Genomic DNA, 15,469 nt, shown 5'->3' with positions numbered 1-15,469 from the left:
ATGGTGCCCCAGGAACAGGTCCAGTCTCCCCTCATACAAATGAAGATATACGTGCACATAGACAAGGCACTAGAAGGCATGGACATCCTTCAAGAAAGGACGTCAGAAGTGTTCATTGACACAGAGAAGGCCCTGAAAAAGACGTTGAACATCCATAAGTGGAGGAAGAAGGATCCGTTTCAACGGCAACTGAAGACCCTCAGTTTGCCGGGACGGCATATCATCCTATGCCGTCAACCTCTTCAATCCCAACTCCATAACCACCAGCATAGGCCGTCATGAACGAAGAGATCCTCACTTCGATTTAACGGATAATGGAGTTATTCTAAAAGGTACAAGAGACGATGAGAGAATCACTTGACTGCAACAGATACTATTGCAAGAGGGGATGGATCCCCCAGGACCTACCAAGAGCTATACTAAGAAGCTCCTTAAGGTGCTGAATTTCTCTCACCGCTCCGAAAGCAACCCCTGGAGGTATACGGAGCATATGCCCATGGTGAATGGGAAACTATTTGTCTCGGAGAAGTTTGGGACCAAACTGATTGAAGATCTTGAATTCTGGCCTAACTTTTCAGTTTACCCAGAATGCTACATGAGACTGCGGGATGAACGTGCAACCCGTGAGGAAACGGTACCCAAAGAGGTCATTGTCCTCGAACATGACAAGGCGCAAGCCATCATCCTGAAAACCTTGAAAGGAGTCGGGTACTCCAATTCCAAAGTCTCAGCACTGAGCAAGAGACATCCCACGTTTCTTGCTCCTTCCTCCATCTCTTTCCCCCGTTCGGAAAAAGCACTAGACTTCGCCGTTAAGGCAGTCGACAAGGGCAATCCTTGCCCAACCCTAGAGGAATGCAAACCATTCTCTCTAGCACTACCTGCCTGCGAGGAGAAGTGGAAGGATGTCCGTCTAACCTTCTCCGTCTCTAAGTTGGATCCAGAGATAGCAGGCCAGCAGTTCAATGAGAACCTTCCGAAGTTGCCAAACCATCTTCTGAGGAGAGAACAGGAGACGAAAGAGAGACTAGCGGCCTCCCTTTCTCATCAGAACTGCCTGGAAATGAGTGCAGGTCTACAGAACGCCCCAGAAAGGATCATTTTCCTGGCTAAGTCCCACATGGGTACCCTTGTGAAAGACTTATATGCTTTCCTCAGAGCGAGGAGAGCCTGCAGAGAGTCCGTTTTGACCTCAGCAACCATAAGACACGAACCAAGGAAACTGATTACCTTGAACATCTGGGGTAAAGACCTTTTTCCCACAGGAACTGGTTCAAGAGAGCATAGCCAGAGCAACCACGGAGAACGGGAACCTTCTCCAAAAGTGGGGCATGAGCTGTAAGAGGAAATCTTCCTCGGACGGAGGTCCCCAGCCTAAAAAATAAAAAGGCAAGGAGACCATGCAGATCTGCACAACTTTCTGCCATGACTACGACCACGAAGCCTCAGACCACTTTCCAGATGGTCCGTCAACAACTGGTGGCTAAGTTGTCAATCTTCAACCCCAACGTTGTGAGGCAATCGACTTCCTTTCACCTTAAATCAGAAAGGAAATGGCCCTGAGAGAAGTTTACCCGGAGATAACTCCTCCTGGGGCCGAGTAGGACGTGGTCACGAAAACAAATCCACAGGACCCCACACCCAAGAGGGGTTCCAGGTAGGAGGCAGACCGTATCACTGTAGGGATCGTGGGACCTTTGATCCCTGGGCCCACAGCCCATTAACGAATGGACTCGGGTGGAAATGGAGCAGAATTCCACCCCGTTTTCCAAAATTCTTCTATCACTCCACCCCCTCGTGAGAAGAAAATACCTCAGAACTCTTGAATAAGAAGTTACGAAGGAAAGCGAAGTCTATCAAATTCCAGGGAAGGCTGTTTTGTGTTCCCAAGAAAGACTCAGACAAACTCAGAGTCATTCTAGACTTGTCTCCTCTCAACAAGTTTATCGAGAACAACAAGTTCCGGATGCTTACTTGGCAATACATAAGGACCCTTCTACCAAAAGGAGCAAACGCACTCTCAATAGACCCAACAGTTGCTCACTGGCATCTTCTATTGAGCCGCCCTTTCTCCTCCTACCTAGGATTCATGTTACAGAATAAGTGATTCTTCAGAGCAATGTCCTTCGGACTGGGTACAGCCCCAAGGATGTTCACGAAGCCGGCAGACACAATCATCTAGCAGCTGAACTCCAAAGGAATTCATTTACTAGCATATCTAGACGATTGACCAGTATGGGCAGCATCCAAGACTACTTGTCTGCAGGCAGCCAACAAGGTGATAAAGTTTCTGGAACACCTGGGCTTTAACACCAATCGCAAGAAGTCTCGCCTTCCTCCAGCTCAGAAGTTCCAATGGCTAGGAATCCAATGGGACTTAAAGTCACACCATCTCTCCATTCTATTCAAGAAGGGAAGAGAGATAAAGGGATCTGTCAAGAGACTAATCCGTCACAAGAGGATTCCAGAACGCCAACAGGAAAGAGTATCGCGCTCTCTCCAGTTTGCGGCAGTGACAGACCCAGTGCTAAAGGCACGCCTAAACAATGCGTCAAGAGTCTGGAGAAGATACGTATCAAAAGCTTGAAGAGATCAACCAAGGCTGGCCCCGACCCTATTGCGCATGCTGTTAAGGCCGTGATCAACAGCCAAGAGCCTAGCACGAACAATTGCCCTGCAACCACCACAACCATCAGTGGAGGTACACTTCTCCTCGAAAGGATAAGGTGGCCATTCTTACGGGAGAAAAGTGCAAAAGAATTGGTCGCACCAGTTCAAAACCTTTCTTATCGACATTTTGGAAGCTCTTGACAGTTTACCTGACATTGAAGAGACTATCCCCTCGCAGAGAATCCACATCAGATTGGCCCTGAACATCAACGGGATCGTAAAATGTCTAAATAGACAAGGCTCGAGATCATCTCATACAGGACATGTGATATTAGCCACCTTCCACCTGATAGGAAGAAGGGATGGCACCTATCAGCAGTTCACCTACAAAGATTCCGCAACAATGACGGCGGATGCTCTATACAGGCGAAAGCCCATAGAGAGAGAATGGTCCCTAAACGCAGACCCATTCTCCTTTAACTGGGAAAAAGTCCTGGAACTGCAGACTGACCTCTTCACAATGAGCGACAACAAGAAACTACCTCGTTATGTAGCCCCTTAGATGGACCCTCAAGCAGAGGCGATGGACATTACGTCCCTCAAACGGAACAAGTGGAACCACATTTACCTGTATCCACCAACCATCATCCGGCTGAGAGTCTTCGACAAGCTAAGATCCTTCAGAAGGACAGCAGCAGTAGCGGCCCCCAAGCGGCCCAAAGGCAACTGGTTCCCTCTAGTTCTAGAACTGAAACTGAAGCTGTTCCCTCTGCTGGACCCAGCATTATCCAATCTGGTCCAGAAGTCGACTGCTTGCGCTTCAGCCTTGAGAATCAATAACCTACATCTCACGATTTTCTCGCCCTAGTGGCGAACAAAAGGTTTAAAATCTCTCAGGATTAAGTTGACTTCATCGAAGAGTTTAAGTCAAGTTTGACTAGGAGACAATAGGAATCATCATGGAAGAAATGGGTGTCCTTTGTGAAATCAAAGGAACTGACAGAAATATCAATAGATTTCGGTCTAGTTTTCTTCATATTCCTACTCGAACAAGGCCTGGCTTCCACTATGATTACCGCTTGTAAGTCAGCCCTGGCTAAACTACTTCTATACACCTTTTGAGTGGACCTCTCCAGTGAAATCTTTAATAAGATCCTAAAAGCATGCGCTAGACTCAAGCCAGCAACCCCTCCAAAGCTCATCATGTGGTCTTTGGACAAAGTCTTGCACCATGCTTCGAATCTAAATAATGAGAATAGTACTTTAGAGGATCTAACATACTCAAGCCAGCAACCCCTCCAAAGCCCATCATGCGGTCTTTGGACAAGTCTCGCGCCATGCTGCGAATCTAAACAATGAGAATTGTACTCTAAGGGATCTAACACAGAAAGTTATTTTTCTGTTTGTCATAGCCTCAGGGGCTAGAGTTAGTGAAATAGTGGCCTTATCTAGAAATGAAGGCCATATTCAGTTCCTAGACAGGTGAACTGAACCTCTTTCCTGATCCTGCTTTTCTTGCTAAGAATGAGCTACCCACCAAAAGGTGGGGTCCTTGGAGAATCTGCCCACTGAAGGAAGATACCTCTGGGCCCAGTAGAGTGTCTTAAGGTCTATCTTCGAAGAACCTCAGACTTCAAGGGAGGACAGCTTGTCAGAGGCGAAAACATCAGGATCAAACCTACCCCTAAGACAACTGAGAGCAAAGCTCACCTACCTTATTCGCAGACCAGATCCTGACAGTACACCCGCAGGTCACGATCCAAGGAAAGTTGCTTCTTCATTGAACTTCCTCCAACGCAAGGTCTTTGGAAGACTCCGCTCATACACTGGGTGGTTATCATCCAGAGTCTTTTACAAACACTATACGAAGCAAGTACATGAAATAAACATGTGGTGGCAGCGGGTAGTGTTATAAAAGCTGCGATGAACAGTGAACTGCTTTGGGACTTTCCAGTGCATCGGGTGCATGGGTACACTTACCCTCGAGTGCAAATCACAACGATAATTAACACACTGTTCCATATAGGTGCATATCTGACCAATAGCACCAGTGCCGAGTGAACGTTGCGTCACGGTGTTCATGCATTCCCAAAATCTGTACAAGTCAGTCAGATTTGGTTTCACATCTCCATTGAGTGACATCATTTCAATGAAATTACATATTTTTTCGACAAGAGAAAATATGGACCCTGATGTGTTTTCAATGCTGGATCAGATTCATACCCTATTGTAACTACATTTGATAATCTAGTTGCAAGGTAGAAATACTAAACGTATTTGTGTTTTATTGCTGCTGTCTCAGTTACAGACGAATAAAGCATACTAAAGTTTTAATTAAACCCTAGAGGGGCCCAACTTGAAATCAGAGTACAGATTTCCAAGGTATGTTAAAGGTAATCTCTAAGTATTACCTTCCGTCACTACGGAAAATCAAGCCTTGAATCCTTATTATCGATGTCGACACTTTCCCTGCAGGAGGCAGGAATCCCTAAGCCAGTTACAAGCTTAGTGGAAATGACAGATAACGGTAATGTCATATACAGGTCTAAGAAACCAGATAAGGACCACATTCAAGGTAGAAGGCACTTATACAAACTCACAGATATAGTACTTTCAAGTTAATTCTCTGGTATGCTTCCATCAGGACGACATGGCCGAGCCCAAAAAATGGATTTTGAGCAAAGCGAAAAATCTATTTTTGTGTGAGATAGCCCTGTCGTCCTGATGGACCCACCCTTCTTTCTTAAAATGACCCCACCCAAAACTACTCTACAGTATCTGCAGCTATTCCTGCTTAAACACAAGTAAAGGAATGGCGGCCGGTAGTAGTGTGGATAGGAGGTCCACCGGGTACCTAGATTGGCACCCCCTTCTTTCGCCACTCTTCCCCCTCAAAGACTTAAATCTATTCGGGGTAAGATTGCTATGTGTCGTATCTAAAAATACGTCCCCTGATTTTATGCGACATACTTAAAGTTATATTATGGATGAAATCACGCCAGGAGTTAGAATTCTGGAAACCTTCGGTTTATTTCTCTGGGAGTATCACTGTAGCAAATATTCCTTAGAAAGGCTACCTAAAGGAACCTTCCATCAGGACGACATGGCTATTTCACCCAAAAATAGATTTTTCACTTTGCTCAAAATCCGTTATTTAGACATCTAGATTGCGAGGCAGAAGACTGAGGGGGTAATCTGGAACCATATATCCCTTCTCTCGCTAAAGTAAGCACCCTTAAAAAACATCATTTTTATTTTGGGAGATCGCAATTCAGATCGTAGATTCTCTTAAATTTTTATGTAATTGTACCTTTATAAATAAAATTTATTGTTTGTGATGTATTAGCTAAATCTAAGCAAACACATCACATCATGAAGGATAGTGCATTTGTGTTCTCTTGCAAGTTCAGCCACTAGCTCATCACGGGAATACTTTAGTTGGGTATATAAAATCTAACATGAGTGCTTTTTTATGCTTGGCCATGTCGTCCTAATGGAAGGTTCCTTTAGGTAGCTTTCTAAGGGATATTTGCTACAGTGATATTCCCAGAGAATTAACCATAGATCTCCAAAATTCTAACTCCTGGCGCGAGTATCCTTAATATATCTTTAAAGATATCGCATAATATCAGGGGACGTTTTTTTTATATGACACAGCAATCTTCACCCCGAATAGAGTTAACTCTTTGAGGGAGAAGAGTGGCGAACGAAAGGGGAGCCGTTATCAAGGTACCCGGTGGACCTCCTCTCCGCACTACTACGGCCCATCATTCCTAGTTTGCATTTAAGCAGGAATAGCCGCAGATAGAGTAGTTTCGGGTGGGTTCATTTAAGAAAGAAGGCTCCATCAGGACAACATGGCTATCTCACCCAAAAGTAGATTTTTCGCTTTGCTCAAAATCCGTTTTTTTGGGCTCGACCATGTCATCCTGATGGAAGCTTACCAGAGAATTAACTTGAGAGTACTATATCTCTGGGTTTGTATAAGTGCCTTTACTTTGAATGAGTTCCTTATATGGTCTCCTAGAGCTTTATATATGACATTACCATTATTTGTCATATCCACCAAGCTTGGAACTAGCTTAGGGCTTTCTGCCCCCTGTAGGGAAAATGTCGACTTCGACTATAAGGATTCAAAGTTTGTATCTCCATAAGGACGCAAGGGAAACTTTCTAGAGATTACCTATTCGTACTTTGGAAATCGGTACCATCAAGGTGTCTATTTAAGGAAATAGAAAAACTCTGGATTCTTTTATTGATGTATTGAGGATAAAAGAAGATGCAGATACATTTTTTCTCTTTATTTTCATAAGGAAAATAAATTAATAATGTATCATGAGAAGGAATCTAACCTTGCACATATACAGTAAACATCATGGTTATATATATTTCTGACCTGTAAGGGAAGAATATACACATATTAATTAATTTTTTAAAAATGCCACTCAATGAATGTGAAGCTAAACTTGTCTAGTTTCACTCAGATGTTGGATATGCTTCAACACTGTGTTCAAATGTTCACAAGGCACTGGTGTTATTGGTTAGATTCTGCACCTGTATAGAACAGTCTATTAATCACCATAGGGATTTTCACTAGAAGGTGTTAACTCCTATTCACCCAATACACTGTTGAGTCCCAAAGCAGTTCACTGTTCATCGCAGCACTAGACAACAGGTTTTATGACACTACCTGCCGCCACCACAAAGTGTTTTATCTCGTGTACTTGCTTCGCATAATGTTTATAGAAGACTCTGGATGATTTCTGCCCTGTATATGAGCGGAGCCTCTCGAAGTCCATGTGTTGAAAGCAATTCAACGAAGAAGCAACTTTCCTTGGATCGTGACCTGCGGGTGTGTTGTCAGGATCCGCTCTGCGAATAAAGTAGGTGAGTTTCGCCCTCAGTTGTCTTAGAGATAAGTTTGATCCTGAGGTTTCGCCTCAGAAGAGCTGTACCTCCTTGAAGTCTGAAGTTCTTCAAAGATAGACCTTGAGACACTCTACTGGGCACAGAGAGACATCTTCCTTCAGAGGGCAGATTCTCCAAGGACCCCACCTTTTGGTGGGCAGCTCATTTTTGGCGAGAAAAGCAGGATCAGGTAAGAGATTAAGTTCTCCTTTTTCCAGGGCTGGATATGGCCTTCATTTCTGGATAAGGCCACTATTTCACTAACTATAGCCCCTGAGGCTATAGCAAACAGAAATATGACTTTCTGTGTTAGATCCTTTAGGGTGCAATCCTTATTGTTCAGATTTGAAGCATAGTGCAAGACTTTGTCCAACGACCATGATATGGGCTTTGGAGGGGTTGCTGGCTTGAGTCTAGCGCATGCTTTTGGTATCTTATTAAAGATCTCACCTGGAAGGAGTATAGAAGAGGTCTAGTCAAAGCCGACTTACACGCAGTTATTGTGGTGGGAGCAAGGCCTTGTTCGTGTAGGTGGATGAAGAAAGAAAGACAGAAGTCCATAGATATTTCTGTCGGTTTCCTTGCTTTCACAAAGGAAACCCACTTCTTCCAAGACAATTCATATTGTCTCCTAGTTGAACTTGACTTGTATACTTCAATGAAGTCGATTTTGTCCTTTGAAATCCCAAACCTTTTCTTGACTGCTCGGGCGAAAAAATCATGAGATGTAGGTTGTTGGTTCTCAAGGATTAAATGTAAACAGTCGACTTCTGAACCAGTTGGGGATAAAACTGAGTTCGGCAGAGGAATCAGTTTCAGTTTCAGTTCTAGAACTAGAGGGAACCAATTGCTTCTGGGCCATTTGGGTGCCACTACTGCAGCTGTTCCTCTGAAGGATCTTAGCTTGTCGAGGACTTTTAGCCGGAGATTGGTTGGTGGGAACAGGTAGATCCGATTCCATCTGTTCCAGTCGAGAGACATGGCGTCTATCGCTTCTGCTTGAGGGTCCTCGTAAGGGGCTATGTAACGAGGTAGAGTCTTTTCTACCCTCACCAAGAGGTAAGTAGCTGCTGAACAATTACATTGCAATAGTTAACCCCTTGAGTGAAGATGAATTGTTTGGTAATCTTAGTGTTTTCAGGTGTATGAGGACAGAAGAGAAGTGTAAAGATTAGGCCAGACTATTTGGTGTATGTGTAGGCAAAGGAAAAATAAGCTGTAACCAGAGAATGGGATCCAGTGTAGTACTATCTATTGAAGGAATATTAAGCAAGGTTCATCCAAGAGTTAGGTAAAAGGAAGAAAATTTGTGTCATATGTATTGTATTTTGATATAGCATTACATTAAAGAACCCATTCATCATTTCATTACTGTAATGTATATCTCAACATGCATAACAGTAATGTGAGAAAGTTGTGTTATTGTATTTTACTATATAACTATACTTCCTAACCTCACGAATAAGTTTAAATGTAAGAAATAGATAAGATATACTGTATACCGTATTATAACAAAACTGCAAGGTTTTTTATAAAAAAACCTGGCTCAATCCCTAGGATTTATTTTCCCAGGCAACATGTGTAATATTGGACTGAGTTAGGGGAATTATCACTCTACCACCTAAACTCCTGACAATTGTTTTATTAATGATTGCATTTTGTATGGTTTACAGTCAGCTGAAAGCCATTGTTTAAAGAGTTATGGGTTTTATACTAAATACTAAAATGAATTTGATGATTTACCTTTTATTTTAGAAAACTGAGGTCGGTATAGCTCATTTAGTTGTCTAATTTCTTCTTACCCAGGGATAGCTGATTTATTTGTCAAATTTCTTCTTACTAATTATATTCTAATAACACAACAGCTAGTGGATTTGTATCATGAGATTGGGAAAATTAAATAGGTTGAGTGCCAGGAGAATTAAGAGAGAAGTATACATTCCGTAGTAGTACAGTATTTGACTTCTTTGTGAAAAGTAGATTTATATTTATTCGATGTCCCTTATTTTGACTTGCCATGGTGTACAGAAACTCTTAAAGCCAAAACTTTTATTAAAAGTTTTGCAATTAATTGTATATTTTTATTATTTGCAAAAATGCTTAAGTTCAATTTATGGATAACTTCAATTTGATACTTCCCTTTGAAGTTATATGCGAGCCCACAGAACTCAGTTCATGTTCTTATTTGTTTCAGTATCAGGTAGTTTGTTAGTAAATGAAGGACATGACCAAATGTCATTTTCAAAGGAGAGATACAACATACTGTAATTTAAACATATTTAATTTGTCTCAACTTTTTTCTTATTTGTGAAAGTTACTATTCCAGGTTTGCTGATGGGGAAATGCAAGAAGATTCACATTCACATTAGGCGCATCCCTATGTCAGAAGTACCAAAGGAAGAGGAAGCACTCAAAACATGGCTACACAACTTATATATTGAAAAGGATGCGTGAGTATTATACAGTACCAATCATATGTATTTTTACATTTTATTTTTACTTCTCCATTCTCCATTTATCGTAATCAGATGCTTTTTGATATCCCATGAATTACATTTTTCCATGTGGACTTCTCTTGGAACCCTTAGAATTAATCTTGAAGTTCTGCTGACAAATGATAGAACTCTTTCTAAATGCTGTGAATGTGAAAACCCATATATTTTTTTTTTTCAAATAGAAAGTAATTAATTCGTCGACATACATCAATGTATTTTCCTAGTGAAAGGAATGGCATAATTGGGTCTTAGTATTTTCATTTTCATTTTTTTTTTTTTTTTTTTTTTTTTTTTTTTTTTTTAAACAAAAATTAACTAGGTTGTCACAATTATACATTTTTCATGGTTTATCCGTATATATTGTAGTACAGTAAGATTACCGTAACTTCATAATGGAAGTGTATCGTGAGAGCCTAATCTGTATTGAAAAGGAAAGTGGGAGTTTTCTTGTGTTATAGTTAAGTTTGAATAAGTGGATTATCTCTATCTTTAATGGTAAGGTAGGATTAAAGATATCTTTACTATATTCTAGATTGCACAGAATACTTTACTATAATGTAGATCATACAAAATATTCTAAGAAAGTTTACACTATAAGAATTTATTATGGTAACCTAAGTAAATTCTCTAATATGCTCTTAAGCTATTTTAAATTTCAAGTACCGTTTGCTAATGTTCTGGTTTTTTGGGGAATTCGACCATGTCGATAAGGAAAGAATGAATTCAGATTCTTTTACAAATAGGTCATCAAACTAACTCTTGATTACAATAATCCATATTACTTGCTTCATTTATTTCTAATTTTCAAGTTCTGATATCATGCTTATTGATGGTGCTAGCATGAGGTTTTATATCAGCAAGACGGAATCATAAAATAACTCACATGAAATCAAAACTTATCTTCAGAATTTTCTTAGACAATAGATGTGTAATTTAAAAGTAAAGGAGTCCTAAGATTTAAAGTATATTATGTACATTGTACATAAGTTTTGAAAGATTTGATCCCAAAATATGTAAGAATATATTAAAGAGATGGTGGTGGAGTACCATGTTGGGATGGAAAGTCAAAATTTCTGAAAGAGGATGGGATATTTTTGTTACCTTTTGGGATATTGATCTTAAGCATGTATGAAGAAGACAGTAAGAAAAAGGGAGTAGCAATTCTATGGATGGAGAAGAAAGAGTTTACTCGACTACAAGTACCGTATATCATTTGTAAACGGAATAAAGAATTATAGTATATTACAATTATAAGGCCTGTACAAAATTACTTTGTGTAGTAGAGACATGAGCACTGTCAAAGAAAAATGAGAGGTTCTACTTCATAATGTCTTGATGAATGGCCAGTGTGTGATGGGAAGATCATACTACAAATAAGACTGGTATCCAGCTGCTGGAAAATTGAATAAGATGGTTGGGTATGTGATCAAAAGGTCACATTAGAAGGGATAAGGAACAATTATTCGTAAAAGCAGTAGATGTGGAGATAGTAGAACAAAGCTCAGTGGGAAAGTTTAGCAAAATATAGGTCATAGATGAAGCAAGATCTGTTGGTAGTTCAGGCAGAAAAAAATAGAAATACCATAATTGAGAGACTGCTTCATATCTAACTGCATTAAAGGAAAGGCTGATGTGAAAAAACCTTTTATGATAATGAATTTAGAAAAAATTCCCTATCTTGTCTTGAATGGTTACTGTGAGTCTTTTGCCTTAACTTTATTTAGCTTGTGTTTTTGTGGATATCTCCTTCAGTTTGGCTTATTTTACTTGGGATAAGCAAGTTTCTTGTGTAATTACCAAGTAACTTTCAATTGTCATCTCTGCATTTGTGTTTTTCTATGGTAAAATAGTAACCCCTGATTTTGTTCGCTTTAATTTTATTCATTAGTGTATGATTGTGTAGTGTATGTGGAATATTTTATACATTGCATTTTACTGCATAGTTTTTATGTTCATGTTTTCAGGGAGTACTGTATACAGAATATTAAGTGTGGGCCATTAATATATTGTTATTGTGTTTTAATTTTTTGTACTTGGTTAGATTTACTGTATAGTTTTTATGTCTACTGTAAATTAAGTGTGGGCCATTAAAATGTTGTTATTGTGTTTATGCCCCACCTATTGTTGTAATGTGTGTGTGACCTGGTTTCAGACCTTGCCTCAGCATACATGCCAGAGTTTACTTGGTCTTGTATACTGCTCCATATTGGCTTTCTTGGTCTTGAATCCTTATCTTCTGTCTTGACCCAGCAAGGTTAGTGTGCGAGCACTCAGTTAGGTTGTAACTGAAAAGCGAGGTAAATGCAACTAACTTTATATTTCAACAGACAGCAAGCTTTTATACAAAACTTTCAGTGGAAGAAAGTCACAAAAATTCAAACATATCAATTCATGAAAAGACAGGCTGAAACCAGTTATTTTAGCAGTGAGGAACCAAGCAAGTTCCATTACAATGTTCGAGTGTATGTGAAACACGTGCAGTAAAGATATAAAGCAAGTACAGCTAGGTCCTGTGAAATTAAAACATTCATGATGAACTGTGATACTTATAGAGGCGTAGATGTAAATGGCATTCATCTGTTGTTTTTCATGAAGACCGCTGAATTCTTAGCTCCTAAGTTGTCTGTAATGTTGCTCCATTAGGTAACTGTGTTTGTGGTAGATCTAAAGTAGTTGGTCAGCTGACAAAAATTGAATGCCATGTTTTAAGCCTTAGCTTACGGTATTTTGTATACAAAATGTTTTAAAAACAGTAACAACATCAAAACGATTATTTCATATATAAACTATAAGAAGACTTTTGTCAGTCTGTTCAACACAAAAACATTTGCTACAAGTTTGAACTTTTAAAGTTCTACTGATTCAACTACCCGATTAGGAAGATCATTCCACAACTTAAGTCACTTCTGGAATAAAACTTCCAGAATACTGTGTAGTATTGAGCCTCATGATGGAGAAGGCCTGACTATTAGAATTAGCTGCATGCCTAGTATTACGAACAGGATGGAACTGTCTGGTAAGATCTGAATATCGAGGATGATTAAGATTATGAAAAATCTCATGCAACATGCATAACGAACTAATTGAACGACGGTACCCGAGATTAATATCTAGATTAGGAATAAGAAATTTAATAGACCGTAAGTTCCTGTCCGACAAATTAAGGTGAGAATCAGCAGCTGAAGACCAGACAGGAGAACAATACTTGAAACAAGGTAGAATGAAAGAATTAAAACACTTATGAATAGATTGATCACCGTAAATCTTAAAACACTCTCAGTAAGCCAATTTTTTGTGCTATTGAAGAAGACACAGACTTAATGTGTTTTTCTAAAGTAAATTTGCTACCAAGAATCATACCTAAAATTTTAAAAGAGTCATACAGATTTAAATAAACATTATCAATGCTGAGATTTAGATGTTGAGGAGTTACTGTCCTTGACTTACTTACAATCATACTTCATGTTTTGTTAGGATTCAATTTCATGCACCATAATTTGCACCATGCACTAATTTTAGCTAGATCTCTATTAAGGGATTTAGCAACCACAGATCTACATTCAGGAGATGGAATTTATGCAAAAAGTGTAGCATTATCTGCATATGTAACAAGCTTGTTTTCTAGCCAAACCACATGTCATGTATATATAGTATGAAAAGTAATGGGCCAAGAAACTACCCAGTGGAACACCAGCTATCACATTCCTATACTCACTATGGCATCCATCAACAACAATTCTTTGCGTTCTAATACTTGAGAATTAAATAATGATGCTAAGAAATGACCCACTCACTCCCAACTGTTTGAGTTTGACAATGGCCTCATGATTAACACAGTCAAAGGCAGCACTAAAATCAAGGCTAATCGTACAAACTTCCTGACCACAATCAAGGGGTTTTTGTACAGCATTGGAGATTTTAAGAAGAGCATCACATGCTCCATGGCCTTTACAAAATCCAAATTGCAAACTAGGGAACATATGATCACCTTCAGCAAACCTATTAAGATGTTTTACCAAAAGACGTTCAAAAACTTTAGATAATATGGGAGTTATGGAAATTGGGTGGTAATCAGTTGGACTTGAGCTACCATAAACACATTTGCATAGTGGAGTAATATTACCAATTCTCCAACAAGTGTTAAAAGGTCCTCTTCTTGCTAACCTGCACAAAATAACATATAACTTTGGAGCTAAGAAATCTGCAGTCGTTATAAAAAACAAAGGGAAAGTACCATTTGGGTATACACCTCCATAAGCATCAAGGTCCATCGATAGAGCTTTGATTTCCAGAGATCGAATAGCTAAACTAATTAGTTTAGCGTCAGGGAAACAGGAATAAGGAAGTTCGAGTTTCTCATTATTCTGCTAACTGTCAAACACATCAGCTAAATGGGTTGCCTTTTCCATTGGACAGTGAGTGACAGAGCCATCTGGTTTAAATAAAGGAGGAACTGTTGCATCTACACTAAAGAGTGCAAATTTAAGGGAAGTACACCACTTATGTTCTGAGGTTGTACCAGAAAGTGTTTCTGTTAGGGTTAAATTGTATTTCTTTTCAGTTGAAGCATAAACTCTGCAAGTAAAAGCTCTAAGTTGAATATAGTTATTCCAAGTCAATATTTTATGTGTGCTGCTTCTATTCATAAGGTGAATTTACTGCATATTGTAATATTCTCTGCTTTATCTGAGAACTGGGATACCTGGCTTGACTTGTTTAATTTTTAGCTACTTCCCCCCAAACCTAACATCGATTTATTTGTTTTGTCGGAAAAATTTACACTTTTTTAAAGGAATCTCTTTAAACGTAGCATAAGATAAAAACATGAAATATCTTCCTGTTTCCTACTGTTATCTACATTAAAGGGTCTATTGGCTGATATACCCTCTCCAATTTCTTCTATCAAATGCAACCTCTTCCTCCAAACCTTACACCTGCCATTCTTCTTATTTAAGAATTTTCCAATCTTTCAAGGAGTGATATTCCCATAATCTACCTCAGCATTCTCATCGCTGTTCTCTCAAGCTTTGCTTCCTCTTTTCATCTTGGAGCCCACATTTCTGATCCATACATTAACACAGGTCGTATTACTGTGTTATAGATCTTGACTTTTAGCTAGATTGGTATTTTCTGATCACATACCACTCTTGCTACATGTCTACTTTTCCCCGGTCTGCGTTTATCCTAATCTTAACTTCAGTCTCACATCCTCCCCTCCTAACTCATAGTAGATCCAAAGTATCTAAATTGTTCCACCTGTTTTATAAGATCCTATAATTTCATGCAATACTATCCTGTCCCTACCTCCTTACTGCTCACCATAGCTTCAGTTTTATCCACATTTACTCTCAAGCCACCTTTCTCCAGTCTCTTACCTCTCTACAACCCTTCTTTGTAAATCTTCCTAATTTTCAGTGTAAATCACCAAATCATCTGCATATACCAACTCCCACAAC

The 15,469-nt window shown here is 39.5% G+C and overlaps 1 protein-coding gene across 4 annotated transcripts in view; it reads left to right on the top strand.

The window, feature by feature from the left end:
* LOC137626753 (1-acyl-sn-glycerol-3-phosphate acyltransferase epsilon-like) overlaps nucleotides 1-15,469 on the top strand; it is a 280,699-nt gene that overhangs the window by 198,144 nt on the left and 67,086 nt on the right. For all 4 annotated transcript variants that reach the window (XM_068357759.1, XM_068357762.1, XM_068357769.1 and 1 more), the window contains one exon: nucleotides 9,845-9,968. In XM_068357759.1, coding sequence (XP_068213860.1) covers nucleotides 9,845-9,968 — 124 coding nt within the window. The remainder of the gene's footprint in view (nucleotides 1-9,844; nucleotides 9,969-15,469) is intronic.

The sequence above is a fragment of the Palaemon carinicauda genome, chromosome 2 (genome assembly GCF_036898095.1).
Source record: "Palaemon carinicauda isolate YSFRI2023 chromosome 2, ASM3689809v2, whole genome shotgun sequence".
In the NCBI taxonomy this organism is placed as follows: domain Eukaryota; kingdom Metazoa; phylum Arthropoda; class Malacostraca; order Decapoda; family Palaemonidae; genus Palaemon; species Palaemon carinicauda.
This window is presented reverse-complemented; position numbering and strand designations above follow the sequence as displayed.